At 37.9% G+C, this 20,134-nt stretch overlaps 5 protein-coding genes across 5 annotated transcripts; 2 read left to right on the top strand and 3 right to left on the bottom strand.

Moving 5' to 3' along the window:
- Nucleotides 1–263: 263 nt before the first annotated feature.
- On the bottom strand, nucleotides 264–6,252 carry LOC147274763 (Phox (PX) domain-containing protein). Its single transcript, XM_086227647.1, has 5 exons — nucleotides 4,202–6,252; nucleotides 2,382–3,365; nucleotides 1,561–1,786; nucleotides 1,250–1,392; nucleotides 264–773 (listed from the first exon to the last, which is right to left on the bottom strand). Exons 1-5 carry the CDS (start codon nucleotides 5,987–5,989, stop codon nucleotides 474–476), a joined length of 3,441 nt encoding a protein of 1,146 aa, XP_086083773.1. The 5' UTR covers nucleotides 5,990–6,252; the 3' UTR covers nucleotides 264–473.
- Nucleotides 6,253–6,941: 689 nt separating this feature from the next.
- Nucleotides 6,942–11,158, top strand: LOC147274762 (U3 small nucleolar ribonucleoprotein). Its single transcript, XM_086257573.1, has 12 exons — nucleotides 6,942–7,596; nucleotides 7,723–7,784; nucleotides 8,087–8,240; nucleotides 8,353–8,463; nucleotides 8,588–8,725; nucleotides 9,019–9,087; nucleotides 9,189–9,230; nucleotides 9,423–9,491; nucleotides 9,737–9,808; nucleotides 9,913–9,966; nucleotides 10,099–10,240; nucleotides 10,738–11,158. The coding sequence occupies exons 1-12, from the start codon at nucleotides 6,970–6,972 to the stop codon at nucleotides 10,809–10,811; spliced, it is 1,614 nt and encodes a 537-aa protein (XP_086113699.1). The 5' UTR covers nucleotides 6,942–6,969; the 3' UTR covers nucleotides 10,812–11,158.
- Nucleotides 11,159–11,474: 316 nt separating this feature from the next.
- On the bottom strand, nucleotides 11,475–13,438 carry LOC147274761 (Mitochondrial import inner membrane translocase subunit Tim17/Tim22/Tim23 family protein). Its single transcript, XM_086227683.1, has 5 exons — nucleotides 13,269–13,438; nucleotides 12,831–12,935; nucleotides 12,292–12,547; nucleotides 12,056–12,133; nucleotides 11,475–11,973 (listed from the first exon to the last, which is right to left on the bottom strand). The coding sequence occupies exons 1-5, from the start codon at nucleotides 13,305–13,307 to the stop codon at nucleotides 11,846–11,848; spliced, it is 606 nt and encodes a 201-aa protein (XP_086083809.1). The 5' UTR covers nucleotides 13,308–13,438; the 3' UTR covers nucleotides 11,475–11,845.
- Nucleotides 13,439–14,206: 768 nt separating this feature from the next.
- On the top strand, nucleotides 14,207–15,598 carry LOC147274760 (wall-associated receptor kinase galacturonan-binding protein). The gene is made up of 3 exons (XM_086256598.1): nucleotides 14,207–15,113; nucleotides 15,234–15,284; nucleotides 15,417–15,598. The coding sequence occupies exons 1-3, from the start codon at nucleotides 14,291–14,293 to the stop codon at nucleotides 15,461–15,463; spliced, it is 921 nt and encodes a 306-aa protein (XP_086112724.1). The 5' UTR covers nucleotides 14,207–14,290; the 3' UTR covers nucleotides 15,464–15,598.
- Nucleotides 15,599–15,693: 95 nt separating this feature from the next.
- LOC147274759 (anthranilate phosphoribosyltransferase, chloroplastic-like) lies at nucleotides 15,694–19,392 on the bottom strand. Its single transcript, XM_086256597.1, has 10 exons — nucleotides 18,784–19,392; nucleotides 18,535–18,678; nucleotides 18,161–18,322; nucleotides 17,985–18,068; nucleotides 17,488–17,676; nucleotides 16,667–16,757; nucleotides 16,435–16,494; nucleotides 16,207–16,325; nucleotides 15,977–16,111; nucleotides 15,694–15,890 (listed from the first exon to the last, which is right to left on the bottom strand). The coding sequence occupies exons 1-10, from the start codon at nucleotides 18,991–18,993 to the stop codon at nucleotides 15,861–15,863; spliced, it is 1,224 nt and encodes a 407-aa protein (XP_086112723.1). The 5' UTR covers nucleotides 18,994–19,392; the 3' UTR covers nucleotides 15,694–15,860.
- Nucleotides 19,393–20,134: the final 742 nt, after the last annotated feature.

Here is a 20,134-nt window from a genome sequence, read left to right as displayed (position 1 = left end):
ATTCAATTTCCCACCAAGTTGATACCACCCCCCATCTTTTATTCTCATTCGAAAGGAATTCCACCCAAATAACAATAATTAAGAAGTTGAGCTGCAAAATTCTCATAGACGAAAACACACAAATTTACCTGATACGTATAATTTGTAGAAAATTGCACATATCCGAGATTTATCTTAAAACCTTGTATCCAATTAGATTAGGGAGGGATCATGCGGATATTTGTTAAGAAAAAAAACCAATAATCAAGAAGTCCGATAGGAAATATATGAAAGAGACAGCACTATTATTGACTATAATGTTACATTACAAAGGACCAGCCAAAAAAATATATTCTCGCCCAACCTTACAGAATTAGCTATAACAATGTCGGCCTGGCCAGTTCTGATTATTTAATACCAGGAGTTGTAACAAATCAAATGTCCATATTTCAGATCAAGCCAAAATGCATACGATACAAGGCAGATACAGATGATTATAAAGAAGTGCTTGGGAAAGAACCCATTAAAATGACATTGTCGCTGTCTTTATGTTCACTTGGCTTCTCCGGCATCACCTTAGAAAATAATCCAGAGAGTAATCCAGAACCTGACCCTCTCCCAAACAAGTCCAGAAGTCCACTGACCTCAGCACCAACCCCAGAGGTTGACCTCTTAATGAGCTCCGCTGGCTCGTCCGCCCTGAGGTGGGCTCCACAAGGGCAGTTCGTGACCTTTCTGAAGCAAGGCTTATGGAATACTGATTCACAAGATGGGCACCTTTCAATTTCATCTTCCTGCCAATAATTAGTACAGTTAGATTACAGCAACTACACTTATCACTCCATCAATGCAATCTAAGGAATTCAAGGTTCCTAAGTAAAGCAAACAGAATGTTCACTTGATCTGCAAAATGAAGAGATATCTCCTTTGGTTACAAAGGTATAAAACATTATGGTGCCCATACTCATTCATTTCGAAACCAGGCTATAAACTCGTAGAATATCATGTATTAGGGCCACGGATACTAAGCTGTTGATTCTATTGATGGTAAATATGGAAAGATTTGAAGGTTAGAAACTGTGTGGTGCCCAAAAACTTAATGGCCAAAAACCCTAGCTCCATTTCGTACAATAAAGATTTTAGGATCACAATACAAACATTTAAGAAGTTTGCCTTTTTAAAAGAGATAATTAATCAGACCAAGAAAAAAAGATATTATTAGCCATGTGGACAGGAACCACAACCATTGTATAGAGCTACAGATCCCCACCTGGAAAGGAAAAATGAGAGATGAAGGGTCATTGCATGCTAGTCGTGCACTACAGGGGACTCCCACATCACAGCATATGAGACACTGCTCTGTTATATGCCCCAGAATTTTCCCTGAGACAGTTTCCACAATCACAGGCAGCACTGCCACAAAAATAGTACATCAGGAAATATGCACACATAAACCCAAACACATACGTATCAGGTCATATTATTAAAGGTAAATTCATAAATATATCTTATTTTCATAATAATCTTAAGTCTCATATGGCATAAATGGTATGGAGATAAAGCTTGTGACTGAAAGCTAACCTGCAAAGGGTCCTTTTGAAAGATCAATGAGGTCTCTCAGTGCAAAAAAATCATTGCTTTCTAGAAGATATCTTCGGGAACCAAGTCCTTTGTTGATTGACCTACGGAATGGGCAGCGGACATATGGAAGCATTGTGCCTATTTTCTTCCTGACACCCAGAACATGAAACAAGGCTGGGACCTTTGAGAAAAGGAATGGATTAACTGCACTGACACAAAGCATGGGCTGCAAAACAAATGTTCATCACAGAAATGAGGCAATATAATGCAGTACTTGAAAGATTAACTTGAATTTTACATGTCAAAAAAGGAGCCGAAAAGGAAGAAACTTGTGTGTGTCAATCTCAATGCACAAATAGATCTGTAAATTAGACAAGCAAAATATTAAATTACATTATGATACAGGATTCATGCAAAGGTTAAGATTGGATTCCTAGTCTCCCTTTAACACAACCATTTCCAGATTCCCATGGAATTGGATGGAAGCCCAACAAATATGACAGGAAATGGCAAGATATATGGACCAGTCATCAATTACAGATAAGGTCCGTGAATCTAACAAGCATACATAAGGTACCTGGTACTAGAAACCCCTTATAATTCACACTGCCTTCCTGACACAGTGGCCAGTTTAAAGTTACAAAATCTGTTCCCACTATCATATTCTGTGGAAGTTTAAATACTAAAGCAACAGTCTATTTAAGAATGTTTCTACAACAAAATCTCTATCAGTATATTGCTTACTAATGTAGCCTCAGTTCATTGACATAACGGATACAAAATTTAAATCATAAAGAAGGGTGTGCCAGCCTGCATTTTACCTGGTCATGTATAGAATCCAGATAGGATTTAGCCAACTGCGAAACTGAATATTGAGTAAAATCCCAATTATGCAACACTCTTGCTGGTATTACAGCAATTTCATTTGTATGGCATGAAGAGCAAAATAATTGACCAGTATATTCACAAAGTCGAGGCTTGCCCCATCCCAATGTCTGTGCAAAATCCCGTATCAAGGTCTTTCCATCATCAAAATGTTTGTGGCATCCAGCACAAGTATAATGTTGTGCTTCTAATGTCTGCTTCAAAGATTTGTATGGTTGAATTTCAACAATAAGTGATATGGTCTTTCCTAAAGTGGAAACGTATTCTGTGTCTTCCCTTCTAGTAATAGACTCAGGCATATTTGATGCCATGGAGCTAGGAAATGAATCTTGAGGAGACAAAAACCACAGCAATGCACTCGGTGGACTGGAAAAGAACCTGTAATGGAGAATGGACTGTAGACACTCTTGAATGAGAACACTTCTCTCTGCAATAACATCAGGAGATGCATTTCCAAAAATCTTTCTGGATTCCTTTTCTACAGCAGACCAGGGAGAAGGTAGATTCCAGCCATGGTCAGCAAATAATGTTTTCAATCGACGATAGAGTGTAAAGAAATCACGATATCGTCGTTCAACCTCCCATTGATCCTTGCCACTCCACACTCTTATTTTATACACAGTGTATTCCTTCACTCCAACCAGTCTCTCACTAAATGAGACATCTCCCTTTTTCTGCCTTGCACCCACCACTTCAACCCCATCAACTCTCAAGGAGTGCTGACGAAACAAGTAAGCATCATCTGTACCAGAAGTAGAGGCAGTTGATCCACCATCTCTTAATGGTAGAGATAGCTGTGACTGTGAGGTCCTGTTACCATGAGTAAACCTTGCCCCTGGGGACTCAGAAGAGTCGAGCAGAATTTCTTCCATTTCATTAACTACCTCATCATAGAATTCATTTAGCTCAAAATTATCGGTCTGCAGCATTAGCAAAATAAGAAATGAGATACAAACAACTTAACTTAAAAGAGTCACAAACAAATATCCTAATATGGATAAAATCAGACTGCCATAGCACAAAACCACTAATATCATTAATCAGCTATTCACTTGCAAATGGTAGTTGGTGCGACAACTAGTATAAACAAACCATGCCAATGACAAGTCCTGGTAAGCTACATACAGAACTAAATAAGAACATAGCGTTGGCTACCCTTTGAGTATATAATTGAATTTATAAAGACCAATATAGACATGGCTATCGATGAGACAATAATAGATATAAAATATAAGGCATCATTAATGATGCCTAGTGCAATAATGGAGCTTCCTCAAAAGAATTGCTTATCCTACAGGTGAAACAAGTCTACCAGTATGTTATTCAACCAGTCACCAATGTGCTAATTTACCAAAAGATCTTGTGGACAACTCCTAAGACAAAACCAAATCTAAAGACTAAAAATGTGCTTCTACCATAACTGTCATACTCAATACAGATGAACCAGATACTAGAAAGCAAATAAGCAAGTTCTAACACCAGAACAAGCATGCAAAACAAGTTATTTTGATTCAAATTTCTAAGACTCTAGGTTCCAGAATCAACATTGCGGACCTAAAATATTTATGAATTTCCCAATAATAATCTTCCAAATCAAGAATTGGATAGTATAAAAACGATGGAGATGCTTATCAGAGTACCACGGTTAAAATTATATGTGTTCACACACACATGAAATCATATGTGGCAAATTAAAATATGATAACACTTTAATGTCTGGGGCCACCCAAAAAATGGTGTACCAAGCATTACTGACCTTAACTGGCATAGGATAATCCTCAAAGAGATCTTCAGAAACAGGAGGATTTTTCCTCATATTACTTTCAAAAGTTGACTTATGGTCTTCAAGGAATTCCTCCATCATATTTCCAGAAGTTCCAGTTGAATAGAAGCTAAATTGATTAGTTGATATATCGGAGAGGGGATCCACCTTAACTTTTAAATTCGCCAACTTTTTATTTTCTGAGTCTTGACCATCATCAATCCCAATGACCTCCCCAGTATTCATACAAGTATGCACATAAGACATGCTGTCATCTACAATGTTCAAACCCTTTTTCTCAGGAGCTATTTTTGCTTGTGGATCCAGCTGTTTTTCGAAGACATTGCCAAGCAAGGAATATTTAGGAAAATCGGCTGAGTTGTTGGGACCTGGAACTTGATTCTTGGTGAAACAGATGTCTCTTGAATCTTCTTGGTCTGGTTCTTGAACATTATGGAAACCAGTTGGAGTCGTAAAAGAACTTTTGGTAAATTCAATCCCATCATCAATAGCTTGGACTTGATAACTGGCCACAAGAATGTCCCTCACATCTTCTACTCCCTCTGCTTCAACAAAATTTGGAGAACTAGCTGGGGTCATAGAAAAATCAACATTTTCTGCCAATTTATTATCAGCTTGAACTTGTTTGCTTCCTGTGGGTACGTCTGTCACATCTTTTCCTTGCTCAGTTTGACATGTACTCTTGTACTCAAGTGACGCTATGGAAGTGGAATTCAAAATCTTCCATTCAGTTTCCACATTCTGTTCTACCTGATCCTGGAATGCACTCCTAGTGAAAGAAGCTATATCACTTCTGTTGCTTTCTTGCACAAAATCATCCCAATCTTCTGAACCGAAGGCTACAGATGAGTTCATAAGAAACGGATTTTCATTATCCGGTTTTGCTTGCTGATAATAGTGAACATTCCTCTGATGACTAAAGTCAGTCTTACGCTCATCATCAATACCATAGTTGTACATGGACTCCTCATCCTCTGAATACTCATTTCTAGATGAGGCCCCTTCTTCCATCTCCGTCTCTCTTCCATCAAATTTTGAATCACAATCCATCTTCACCCCATCAAAGCATTTCCCATCCTCTTCACCAACAACACCATCCAAAGAACTTTCTTCAACCTTGGGTACAAGTTGGGAACCACTTCCAACCCCACTTGAATCATTGGCCTCTTGGATCAACACCCGTTCAAGTCCAACACTATCTTTTGAATCATTGTCTTCATCACCATCATCTGAACCATACTTCAACTCAGAATCCCCCATTAAACCCTTTGATGCACTCCCAAGCTTCCAAGACATCAATTCGTTTACATCATCAACTCCATGAACATCCTCATTGCCATACAATTGCAACCCACTGGACCCATAATTCGTACTCGGGCGCCTTTCAAAACTATCCCCTCTACAAAATTCAATTCTACCACTACCTGAAAGTTTCCGATCGAGATTCCTCTCAGTCCTCCCTCCCAAGCTAAAACTATCCGAACCACCACTCTCGTCCCCAAACCCCGAATTCCTCAGCGACCCGAATTCGGGCTCCGGAAAATCATTGAAAACTGTGATTGAGCTACACATGCTCGGCGTGCCCATGGCCGAGTTGGCGCTGCAATAACGCTCGTACTCGGACTCGCCGAAAGACGAGTACCGCGACGGAGGCGATGTGGGCGAGGCATCGCCGCCTCCACCGCCACCGTCCGATTTGCAATCGAACGGCCGAGACGGATCGGGAGAGGCGGCCTCGGCAGTCGTCTCTCCATTGATCATTGGGAAGTCAATGAATCATAAATCTGAGGTGGAAATTGATGAAATTGAGAGAGAGGGAGAGAGGTCAGTAGTGGACCTGGAATCGACGGCTCTGATTCGGTTGCGTGATGGAGTTCCGATGGACGCGACCGCAGCTGAAGGAAACCCAGATCGTGAAGTGAGTTTAGCATTAGAAATTTATCAGAATCGAAGAGAGAGTGAGAGCGGGAGGTAGAGAGAGACAAACAATCAAAATATCAAAAATGTTTTCTTACTTTGTTGTTTGTTTTCTGTGTCATGTTTTACAACTTTTACTATGGTTTCTTCGTCTATTGTCAAATTAAATAAAAAAAATATATATAATGTTGTGAATAAAAAGTCGCGGGACTTTTCTACTTTCTAGTCTTATTCCCGCCGATTTCACTCCACCTACCAGGCTACCATTCTCACTTCTCATTTCTCATTTCTAATTTCTCGTTCAATGCATTATAAATTTATAATTATTATTTTAATATAACTGTTCGTATATTAATATATTTTTGTTTGTACCTTAATGAATTACCATTCATACATTGTTACACACTTACAGTAACAATTATACCCTTCAAATTTAAATTGTAATAATGTCCTAATAAAAAAAACCATAATGTGACATTTATTTGTCACGTCATGTATTAGCTTTTATAAGTTAATCGTGTTTATTTTTTTTAATCTTGAAAATGTTAATCATGATTGATGTATATAACTTGTGACTCGTATGGAGTAGGCCGAACATTTTTCAACTTGGTCAGAAGGTGAAAAATTCATTTTTGATTAATTTGGTAATTTTAATATTATTATTTTTGCAATACTAAAAAAAACCGAGGGTAAAAAGATTTGGAGTGAAGCCAATCAGAATCCGACACGTCTTCAATGCCCTCTCATGTAAAACCCTAAACCCCAAACTGCAAGCCTTTCAAAACCAGAACACAAACCCAGTTCGCAAGCTCGCTCGCTCAGCCATGGCGACAGCTGGAGAAGCCTTGAACTCCCTGAAAGTTACAGACCCAACGCAGTGGCTGGCACCGAGCGACGCGCTCTCCCAAAAGGCTCGAGCCGCCTTGCAGAACATCTTCTCCTCCATCAGACCGTTCACGCCCAAATCGCCTTTCGATCAGCTCTTGGTGGACGGCTTCGATGTCGAGCAGATATGGCAGCAAATCGACCTCCAATCGCAGCCGCTCATCTCAGGCCTCCGCCGAGACGTCAAGCGGTACGAGAAAAACCCGGAGATGATTAAGACGCTGAAGGTGGTTGTAGGAGGCCAAGAGAAGGTTCTGGAAGCTAAAAACCAGGGTTTAAAGGAGGAATACGAGGGTTCTGATGAGGAATTAGATGAAAGTGATGAAGAAGATGACGAGGAGGAAAATGAAGAAGAAGGTGAAGAGAGTGAGAGTGAGGATGAGGATGAAGAGGAGGTGAAGGAAAGTGAGGGTAAAGGTAATAATGTCTTAGATGATGGGTTCTTCAATTTGAAGGAGTTTTTGGATGATGGTGATGAAAGTGAATATGGGTCAAAGAAGACTGATAAGAAGAGGAAGAAGAAGAAAGGTGATGAGGATGAGGATGGAGAAGAGGAAGATGAGGAGGTGAGGGTGTGGGTTTAAGAATTTGCTGATTTTCTTGGATGGTTTATGTGGTTTTGGGTTTAAGAATTTGCTGATTTTAGAGCTTGGTTTTTGGGTTTCTAACTCAAATTCATTTTGCCTGTATAGCTTGGAGATTTAGAGATTGGGGATGACGAGGATGAAGAGACAGACAAGATGGAAAATGCAAGGTGCTACATTTATCCAATTATTTTGTTTTTCTTTTCTTTATTTATTGTACCATGATTTTTTAATTTCCTGAATATGGATCGATTTGTAATTCATAATTCATGCTTCCTCTGTATTTTTTTTTTCTCTGATTATATTGGGTTGGTTCTTTTATTTTCCTGTTTTGTTTTGTAAGCTGTCAACATTACAACATGTGTGTCTGTGATTCCCCAGTGCACATGTATTGTGGTATTCACCAGTCATATGTATTGTGGGAATGTATATATCCATTAGTATATGTTACACCGTCTCATCTGTGCTACAGATATGAAGAGTTCTATGGTGGAAAAAAGAAAAAGCCTTCTAAACAAAAATCAAAATTGATTGAAGAAGATGAAGAGGAAGATGAAGAGGAAGAGGAAGAGGGGGATGAAGATGAAGATGAAGAGGAAGAGGAAGATGAACAAAAGGATGCAAAGGTATTTGAAAATCAAGTATTGTAAAAAATTTGTGAGCATGGTCTTGGAGTTCATAAATTTTCCATATTCTCAAATGAGTTTCATCTTATTTATTTATATTTTCTTAATATAGAAGCAAACAACTCTTTCTACCCATGAAAAGGAGCTTGAGAAACTTCGATCCAAAATAGATCAGATGGAAAAAGCAAATTTGGAGGAAAAAAGTTGGACCCTGCAGGGAGAGGTACTGTTTCTGTTTCTTAGTTCTTTTTGGAGACACTAATAGGCGTATTGTAACCCTAGGTATGTTATGAAACTCATGTATCTTTAAACGGATTACATGTATCATTTACGGCTTTGGACAACAGGTAACTGCAGCAAAAAGGCCAAGGAACAGTGCGCTAGAAGTTGATCTGGATTTTGAGCACAATGTTAGACCTCCCCCTGTAATCACAGAGGAGGTTACAGCATCAATTGAGGATATGATCCTGAAAAGGGTTGAGCAGGTAAACAACATTTTTAATAGATACATTCCAGGGCTTTGTTTTCATATATTCTGTGAACCATATTTTGATCAATCACCTATGTACTGGAAACTTTTTGACACTTTATACTGATCACTATAAATTAGATTTTTTTGTTCTATTCATTCTGTCGTCATTTGACTTATATTGTTGCTTGTTTCTTCATCTCTCTCCCTCCCTCCCTTTCCCTCTCTCTCTCTCTCTCTCTCTCTCTCTCTCTCTCTCTGTTTGTGGATTATAACCAGTCCTAAAACTGCTGTTGATGTGTTTTATAGGGGCGTTTTGATGATGTTCAAAAGGCTTCTACTTTACCCTCTAAAGCACCAAGAGAAATTAAAGAGATGGTAAGCATAATTCTTTAATATATTTGGAGTCTAATTTTTATCTATTGTTTCTACAATGATAACTTGTTCAATTTGTCTAATCCTTTTTGTTTAATTTATAGGACGAGAATAAGAGCAAGAAGGGTCTGGCTGAAGTCTATGAGGTCTGTATCTCCTGATGCAAAATGTATCACTTGATATACTGTCCAACATGCTCTAAAGTTTTTGTTCCCTAAGGCTGGATATCTGTATTTTTTAGCATCTAAATGTGATACTTAAAATTCCTTTGTCCTATTTTAATATATTCAACTTTAAGTAAAAAGAACTCAGGAGATATTTTTATCACCTTTCTGCAGGAAGAGTATACTCAAAAGACGAATCTGGCTTCTGCCCCATTGTCATTCACAGACGAACAGAAGAAAGAGGTGCATGTTTTGATTGTTGTTCCTCCACTACAATTTGTTTTTTATTGTTTTTTGATAACCATTGAACTTTTTTTTAAAAAATGAAATGAAAGAAGATCGAACTTTAGCTTCCTTGTATACATACATGTATATACATATATGGATGTTTGTATGAGTATCTTTTTGAGTGTTTGTTTTATTCTTCCATCCTTCCCTGTTTCTAGTGGTGCTAATTTATTACCCTTGCGGTCATTATCTTTGATCAGGCAAGCATGCTGTTCAAGAAACTTTGCTTGAAGTTGGATGCTCTTTCTCATTTTCACTTCACTCCAAAACCTGTATGCTTCTCAATCATAAAATTTATATATTTCATATGCAGTTTATACCTTTGTGATTATGGGGAGTTCTTTGGTATTTACTTGTTATCTGCTATCTGGGATAGGTTATCGAGGATATGTCTATACAAGCAAATGTCCCTGCTCTAGCAATGGAAGAGGTAGCGTGGACTCTACATTTCCTTCTCATTTTTTTTCTATTATAAATGCAATGAATCCCTTGAAAATATTGTTCTTTCTACTCTGAAACTTACAATCATGACTTATGTGTGTGATATGTCTTCCTTGGGCAGATTGCACCTGTGGCTGTCTCCGATGCAGCAATGCTAGCTCCTGAGGAAGTGTTTTCTGGCAAAGGTGATATTAAAGAAGAAGCAGAACTTACACAGGCAGAGAGAAAGAGGAGGAGAGCTAACAAGAAAAGGAAATTCAAAGGTAAGCTTGGACAAGAAAAGTTAGATGATCCTCTTCTTTCTTTTTTTTTTTTTCCTTTTCTTTAATGGGAGAAGAGGGGGCGATAGGGAAGAGTTAGAGAGGCTTGGGAGCTTGAACTTGGGCAATCCCCATGAAAGGGGTAGTTCATAACCATTGCTGTCTATCTTAGGGACATAAAGATTAGAATTATTCTTGTGGCCTTAAATTGCCAACCAGGCTCTCATTAGGAGAAATTAGATTATCCTGGTGTCTTTAAACGTTCAACCATTTTAGTCTCTTGGCCAGATGATTGCTTTTGTTCCATAAAAAATTGAAAGATCATCTGGTTGAGTGACTTGTTGAAGAAAAAATATCTAGGATTATTTTCTGATTGGGATTGGTACCACCTATAATTTACTCATGTAATGCCTTTCTTGTCGTCCACCCCAATTTGTGTTTATTTAAATGTTTTACATAGCAAGATCTGCATCACCTATTAAATTTTGGACACATTACAGCTGGGGAAGCAAAAAGGATGGCAAAGAAGCCCCGAGACAGCAAAAACGATGACAAAATTGCAGGCAAGGAATGATAATGAGATCTTGGATAAGCTTAACTTAGAACATGGTTGCGACTCGATGACTGCTTAGAGGAGAAAAGAAGGGCACTGGTGTTAGGTGGGAGAGCCCATCTAGAAGATCTCAATTGCACAGTTTGCTCAACCTTCCGAGTCTGGATGGAACAGTGAAGAAACCCTATACAAGGAATATGAAAATGATCTAGAAGACCCTTCAAAGGAGATTTTTATGGAGCCTAATTTGGTTTTTCCGTTTCTTACCGTAACTAAAAATTCAAAGATAAAATTTTGTAGTAGACAATTTAGTATTCTTACTGTAGATTAATACTCTATTTATTACATATATTGTTTGTGCTGTGCCAGTCCAAAATGTTATTTTATTTTGAAAAAAATTATTGTTTACTGAAATCAACAATGAAGTCTCAGTGTCCATGAATTCTAGAATAGTAGAAGAGGAAATAGGACTTAGGTGAGATAGAGATTGAGAGATTGATTGAACCCTAACACAAGAATTTTCCTTCAATAGTGATTGCTATGAAATCTACTTTTTCTTTTTGATCGTATTAGGGATTTAACGAATGCAAAAACCATAAACTAATGAAAAAACTTAATGCTGTGGAGAAAACATAATTTTCAAGCCAAAACAGAACGTGAAAACATAATTTTCAAGCCAAAACAGAACAGGAACCGAAATATTATGACTGGTTGAATATCAATCAAAACATCCAACTCCATGATTTAGCTTGTAATGTCTCATATCAACATGGAGTCAAAAATAATTCTGACATGGGGTTCTTCCATTCCCTAACAAAGTAAAAATGTTATTTTGCTTAGGGAATTGGAAGATTCAAAGATTGTGAAACACCCTTAGTTGTTACTAACTGTTGTTATTCCTCAGTATATAAGGCCACCATGAAAGATGAGTAATATAAGAACAAAAGCAAAAACAAATCCTGCTACGGATTATAGCTCATTTACTACTTCCTCTCGACTCTCCAACTCTCTCTTTGCATGGGACAATGTAGAGGTTGCCCTCGCAATTTGCTGTTCTATTTAGTCAAATTTTCTTCAAGCCTGTCAATTGCAGCTCCAACACCACTCCTTGCTTTTCCTTGATCTGAATCAGGATGTGCAATCCCTTCATTTGCTTTCTCTACCAGCTTCAAATGCGCCCACCCTGCCACAAAATGCATCAACCCATATTAGCAGCATAGGATCGAGAAATGCATACTCAGGAAGATAATGGTTGGATGTATTACCAAGTGGAAAGCAAAATGCTGCTCCTAGGACTGAACCCAGCAGCACATTTCTTGCACGCCATTGCAATGATCCCGGCACTACCAAAAATAGAAACAAAATGTTAGATACCAAGAAGACTGCAGTTCATCAATTATTTGTCACGTCTGAAAGGGCTTTAAACATCAACTTCAGACGTTGATGCTTCTACACATGCGCAATGACTATACAACCCAAAGCATTAGATATGACTTCGTACTTATTAGACCAAATGTAGCAGCAGTGGCTGAACCAGCTCCAACAGCATTGAAAACATCATGCACACCCCGTGTCTCAGCAAGTAGATTTTGCAAACCACAAAATGTAGCAGTAAACAATCCAAGGCGCACTCCACCAATTATTGAGCCCCGAGTGACTTGAATGAACCTTTTCTCCATTGCATCTCTCATCAAACGATATTGCTCGCGCTTGTCCGGTGTGCTTCCAAGCTTCAACATTACTTCCGCGTCCTTGCTCTGGAAAAAGAGGCAGAGTCCTCACAAGTTTGAACATAATACAGTTGAAATATAATGTCAAAAGAGAAAAGCTATGTAGATGAATAAACAGTTAATTTAAAAAAATTCATCATGAAAGTGTAAAGGAACAGCCTGAAACAAAACCACTCTGCATGTTATGTATATCCAATCTTCAAAGATTCAGATAATAATCGAACACTTAAATTGATCGAACACTGTCATGAAATACTATAAAAAGCATCAAGTATGCACTTGTAGAATTGTTATTTAGATAGAAACTTACAACTGAAGCAGCTGCCTCCTTGCTACCACCATATAACATGCCTGCAAACACTCCGACGACAGTTGCTGTGCCCCAGTTGACCGTTCCTGCTAGTTTTGGAGAATGCTAATTCAAAGAACACAGTGTTATTCTCTTCGGCATGCATTTTAGCAAACATATGATGGGCAATTCGAATATAATGTAATACGCAAGTTTCTTAAACATATAACAAACAAAACCCAAATTTTAAAATCATTAATATTAACAATTTTGAGGACCCAATTAAGCAAGTGGGTCTAAAATCCTAAACTTGACCCAGAAATGAACAAAAACAATTATGTGAAGGCCCTAATTAACCCCATATTACTCGGTTTTAGAGAAGTTTCGTATAAGAATAGCAAACAAATTAACATTTTGCAAGTATTTTAGTAAGTAAAGTGAGTAGAGATAATCCATTACGTTTGAGACGGCTTCTTCGGATTCCTCGAGAGCTTCCATTATCAAATAGTATGCTCTACACACGAACCACTGAAAGAGTAACTCCTAACACTGGTAGCGTTTGGTTTCCAAGAAAATTAGTGTTCTTTATTTTAATAGCAGCTGAAGGTAATTTTAGAGTACTGTTTTCTGGGCAAGAGGTACGAGGACGGTGGTAATGACCGCCATCGCGAGTTCTCACTTCTCAGTGAGGTGCCACGTGGAAAGTCGAATTTCAACATGAGGATTCGAGAAAAACGACATGTCGTGTGTATGCTTACAATCACCATGGATACGACAAACGTTTAATATAGGCCTATACTTTTTTATGGTTACGACAAGCCGTTTGCATCAGATAGGCCTTAACCAACACAGTAACACACAATAAAAGAAAAATGGTGCTTTCTTCTTCTTATTAATATTTTTTTTTTTTTGTAGATGGACTGGTGCTATCTTATAAATCATTCAACATTAATTGGATGATACCTATCAAATATGCTTAACTATATGCAAATTTTATCAAATAGCTATTGTATAATTTGGTGGTATTTATCATTAAGAGATGTACTAAATTCGAATAATATGCAAAATTCTTTTTAATTTTTTCACTTTAAATAGTTGTATCACTCCCACTGTTATAGTCATAGAGAAGCAAAGAAACACTTGAACTTAAAGCAACTCCATGAGTAGCATTTCATGCAATTTTTATTGCCCTACAGTACCAAAAAGCAGCCTAAAGCTTGCTGCAGCATTTCAAAAGTTACCCTACTGGTTTCAAAAACAAATAATTCTCCAACCAAAAAGAGAAGCAAAACCCATAAACAATTCACCAAAAGATTCTCAACACACCATGTGATCTGAATAAAGTCCCCCCAAATCATGCCCACAAGGCCAAGCAAGGCATCATTGCAATTGTTTGCACTCCCACTAACCCGGCCACTAGTACTCTTCCTCTCACACACAAATTCACAAACACTTGTTCAAACTCTCTCTCACTCGCATCCATGAGAAGTAGTACTGCTACTCTGCTCATTCTCAGTTTCCTCCATCTTTTACTAATTTCAGCTTTAATTCCATCAAGCTCAGGCAACACATGCAGATCCTATTGTGGAAACATAACCATAGATTACCCATTTGCCCTCCATTCCGGGTGCGGGCACCCGGGTTTTCGGGAGCTCCTCTACTGCATAAACGATGTGCTTATGTTTCACATAAGCTCTGGATCCTACCGGGTCTTAGACATAGACTATGCTTATCAATCCCTCACACTACATGAGCCTCACATGTCAACTTGTGACACCATAGTGCTAGGTGCAAAGGGCAATGGTTTCGCCGTGGAGCAATGGCGTTCCCCGTACATGAACCCGACCGCCGACAATGTGTTCATGCTGATAGGCTGCTCAGCTCAGTCACCACTCTTCCAAGGCTTCCCGGGAAAGCACTTGCCATGTAGAAACGTTTCAGGCATGAGCTGTGAGGAGTACTACGGTTGCCCTGCATGGGCCTTGTTGGGTCACAGAAAGGTGGGCTCGATGTTTGGGTCGGGCCCGCCCGAGTGTTGTGCGGTGCCATATGAGGCTATCAAGTCCATTAATCTTACCAAGCTTCAGTGTGAAGGGTACAGCAGTGCTTATAGTCTTGCCCCGTTGAGAGTGGATGGGGCTGGTGGGTGGTCTTATGGGATTCGTGTGAAGTATTCTGTTCAAGAAAATGATGAGTTTTGCAGGGCGTGTGAGGCTACTGGTGGCACGTGTGGGTATGGTACTGATGGCATTAGGCAATTGTGCATGTGTGGGAGCTCAAATTCAACATCAAATTGTGATTCTGGTTAGTCATCATCAACATCATCATCAAATTGTGCATGTGTTTGTGTATATATCTTTTCTGGGTTATGTTTGATTTAGTGCATGGCTTCATAAATGATCTTAATTTCTGTGTGATGTGCAGTGAAGTCATCATCAAGAAGAACATGCTACTCTATGGCAGACACATTGACAGGTAACCTTCTTAAGCTCTAGTGATTTTTGTGAAAGTGATTGTGTGAAAATTTATTGTTGGATCAACCTTAGAAAGAAGAACAAAGTTTACAAGGATCTAACATTGGTTTCTGATTTGGTCACTTGTTTGTAGGATTACTGGTATGTGTGCTAGCATGGATTACAAAGAACCATTACTGAAATGGATTTAGCATCAGCATATGTTATGCATCTCATACTGTAAAAATGTGAGAGTTAAATATTTGTTGGGTGGCATGTATACATGTGTGTGTGTGTGTGTGTGTGAGAGAGAGAGAGATGTAAACATATTTTTGAAACTTATGCTTCCATTGCTTGCCATAATCAAAAGAACACTTGATTTTTCGAGTTGACAGGAGAGGAATGTTGGAATTATCTCTTAGTCTATCTAGTTCCCACTAAAAATACATGAATTCCAAAATTTCACTTTTCTGTCATATTGCACAGTAAGTTACAAAAGATCTATTTGCCTTGTTCTCTCAAAATATGACAACTCTACAATGGCTTTCAATCATCATAACTTAAAAAATGATAACCAAACATATGTGAGGAGGCATCCTTAATAAATGATTGTATCTCTCTTCATTGTCTGCAATCAGTAAACGAAACAGATTAAAGGAATTGATATTTTCAATCACAAACTGAAGATGTTTAGTTTATAAATAGACCACTCACATTGGAGATATATATCCATTGATCAAGAGTCTTGATAGCTTTCCCTGAAATTTGGGTTTCACGGGCCAAGGAAATTCCTTCAGCCAAGGTGTTCACCCGGCCGCTAACCAACAGAGCTGCTGCTGCATTTAGGATCTGGACAACAGTTTTGGAAATGAATAGATTTGTCAAACGTAGGAAGTTAGCAATGACATTGATATGTTGTTGTGTAAGGAATCAAGGAAACTTACAAATGCATCTGCAACGGAACCTTTCTCCCCTGACAATACACGTTTTAGTACCTCAGAGTTGTACTCTGGGTCTCCACCTCGCAAGTCCTCTAGGGTGCAGCGAGGAATTCCAAACTCCACTGTATAATAAAAATTATGGTTATATTGGAGCATCAAGTTAATGATAGAGAATCCAAAATTTCAAAAGAACACAAATTAACAGCTGAGAACTAGAGACAAAATTCTCACATGGATCAAAGGCGAACTCCTCAATCTTATTAGGAGTCACATCAAGGATATGCCCGGGTCCTAGATTCAAATCAATTATGCATTAAGATTTATGTTAAATTAGAAACACAATGAGACACAAGTACCAAATTTTAAAAAAATTAAATTAAGAAAGAATTATGTGATGGCAGTAAAAAGCCTTACAACAACTTCCAAATAAACCTAATCTAATATAAAAAGATAGGGACTTTACCAAGGGGACTCATTTCATCCAAGCCCTCTGAGTGAACAACTAATGCTCTTTTCATGCCGAAACTTTGCAGTGCTTTAGCCATCTTTAAGACCTACCCAATGAAGAAATATAATGAACCACATGCTTATGGAACTAGTTAATTTTAAGGTAAACTCAAAACTTCTACTGTACCTTGTGTCCACCAAAGTGTTGATAAAAAAACATACATTATAATCATCAAACAAGCCATGCTAAATCTATTTACATGAAGTGAAACCCAGTCAACAAAGAAATGAAACATAGTTGTTTTATCATTTTAGTTCTACATCTTTAGCCTGAATTACAGGAGAGAGGAGACTAATCTTAATTTGTCTCCCATAGATCACCATCTAACCTCCCTATAAGATAAGCATTGAGAAACAGTCCATTTTAAATTTAGACAATCTGAAGTACTCTATATCTATGATGAGCCAAAGAAAACTACTCAAAATCTGTAAATCAGACAGTCACCCATATGTAAATCATAAAAAGCAATACAAAAGTTCATTGGATCATTCTATAAATATATGTATTTTAAATACATACCCAAATTAAGAAAACTGTTTCAAAGCAAAAGTTTCCAAATTGAAAGTATTGGTATTTCTAAACAAATGCAATTACACAAACTGAAGCATTGTATCAACAAATCACCAAATTCAGCATACCAAATATCACAAATACGTGTTTCTACATGTTTGTGATTTGGTTAATGAAGAAAAAATAAAGCTAACATCAAGTTATATATTTTTTGTGAAGATGATGATATTTCTACTAGCCCTAAAATTATAAGAATAAACACTTACTAAGTCCTTATTGTATACACCAACAACAGCAAAAGGTACTCTTGCTGGATTCAACATGGGTCCCAAGATATTGAACACGGTCTTTACTTTCAGCTTTTTTCTGACAGGGCGTACAACGTTCATTGCAGGATGATATTTTTGTCCCATAATAAAACCAATGCCTACTTCATTCACACATCTCAATACCTCCTGTTTTAAGAAAAAATAATAACAAATTGAATGAATATCTGCATAAACTATCTGTTTGGTCAAATTTGACACTCTTTTCACAATTTAGCGAACATTTTTTGCTATTCACCTTATGTAAAGTTTCTTGTATCTATTAAACTAAACAACTAGAGTCAATTAATGTGTTCGAGTATGCTTAGGTTTATGGCATTCAGCATGCCCCTCTTGCTGCACGAGAGGCTGCTGGGAAGCCATGAGACTGATTGAACTAACTAGACTCCATTGTACCATCAACCCATCTAGTTAAAACAAATGACTGATGCACCAACCTGAGGGTCCAAGTCAATAATTACTTCCAGAGCTTCTAATACATCAGCACTTCCACATGCAGACGAACTTGAACGATTTCCTTGCTGAAATACAAACAATTGTCATCAGCATTTATAAATTGAGTAAAGAAACATAGCACAACAAAGATTACATCAACAATGAAGATGGATGTTACCTTTGCAACTTTTGCACCACAAGCTGCAGCAAGTATTGCAGCCCCTGTTGAAATGTTCACTGTGTTGGCGCCGTCACCACCGGTTCCAACGATGTCTACAGCATCAGTTAAGCCTTCTATCTTCAGACTGTGCTTCATCATTGCCCTTGCCAATCCTACAATCTGTTTAATCATAAAAAGGCAGAGACGAGGAGGATTACTTTCAATAGTTCATAAACGTGGTGGAGATGAGAATAGTTCACAAACAAAAGGTAGAAGTGTACTCTATATAAGTAGCTAAAACCAGGCTTTTTTTTATGTTTTATCACATAGAATTGCAATCACAGAACTCAAAATGCTAATTTATTTATCTAGTTTTTTAAAAGAATACTTACTTCTTCATAAGTCTCTCCTTTGGCTCTCAATAACACAAGAAAAGCACTAATCAAAGCCTCATTAGCATCATTCAGCAAGAATTCCAATGACTCTTCGGCTTCCGATTCCGATAAATCCACACGATTAATCAACGACTCGATCAACTGCAAAAACCAGAACAAAATTTCACAAACCCAATTCTTGTTTTTTCCCAAAAAAACCAAATCACAAGCAACTGAGAAACAAAACTAAAGAAATCCAATTGGCACCTCATTGAAAGAAGCTGTTGGTGGGTTTGAATTTGATCTCTCAGAAACAATGAGCGAAGCAGAGAGCTGAGCACTACAAGGCGTAGTTGAGCTTCTTCGCCTTGTGCTGGGAACCAAAGGCGTGCGGCAGGCGCTTCTGGACTTGAACTTGGTGCGGTGAGTCAATGAAGCAAGACTGGTCAGAGAGTGGAGCTGCAAAGACACAGCCATTGTGAAAACAAGTCACAAAGCAAATTGAAAGAACACACAATGTTCTGCTGCAAGATAAGTTTCAGAGAAATTTGGGGGTTTGAAGATTTTCACAGACTTTCACTGCCTAAAGCTTCAATCTTTGTGTCATTGCTCCGGGAGACCTGGGTGGGTTTTATACACAAAATACAAACACACAATCCACGTTTATGGAAATCAATTTTTTTTGTTTTTGTGAATTTCCTCAAAACCCAGAACGTGGATGGTCAAAGAAACAGAAATGCAGACTTAATTTATTTGGTAGCACACGCCGATGGTGTGTATTAAACTGCAAATCAACTTAGAACCCGTTTCTTCACCAATGAGGTGCTTCACTCTCCATGATAGACTAACTCGTCTTTCCATCCCTGTTGCTGGGGTTGGTAGATTTTTATTAGGATTATTATTTTGGGTTTTTTTGATAAGGTCAAATTAGTAAATATAATGGTAAATGAAGAGAGATAAAAGACAATAGGAAAAATTGGTAAACACACATATCAGTTCTCACATAGTCAAAATATCGGTTACATAAACAAATTTATAATATAAAATTAGTGATATATAAGGTACGCTTGTATGTAAGAAGCTCTCTAATCATGCTCTAAAAAAAAAAAAAAAAAAAAATCTCTTTTCATCTTTGTATCGGTTACCTAATAGGCGAATTCCTGATTAGGATACGAGGGCTAGGGCTTATCTTTTCGATTCTAAAGTAAATTTCATGTTTAATTGTAATATGGTCAAATTGTCCACGGGCACATTGCTAGATTAAAGATACCCAATTCCAAGCTAGCTAATTCGTAAGTTCGTCTCTCACTCTCTGGAATATAAATAAGCAAAGTAGTAGTCTGCTGCTTAGTGCTTGGCTGCTTGCTCAGAAGTGTGCTCAGATACTTACTTCTATTTCTATTGTGTATTTTTCCAAGTTCTAACTTCTAACTTCTAACCCACCTTACGTAACATTCCTGCCAGCATCATTGCATGATGGATCCTAAACTAAGTTAACCAAAATTAATCAACACATGCAAGCACATGGACCCGGATCCTGGAGATCCATCAAGCATTAATTAATGGAAAATATTTGGGTCACCGCTTCCCCAAAATAACAATTTATGTAATGTAGGCG

This window comes from Dryas octopetala, chromosome 9 (genome assembly GCF_963921425.1).
Source record: "Dryas octopetala chromosome 9, drDryOcto1.1, whole genome shotgun sequence".
Classification (NCBI taxonomy): domain Eukaryota; kingdom Viridiplantae; phylum Streptophyta; class Magnoliopsida; order Rosales; family Rosaceae; genus Dryas; species Dryas octopetala.
This window is presented reverse-complemented; position numbering and strand designations above follow the sequence as displayed.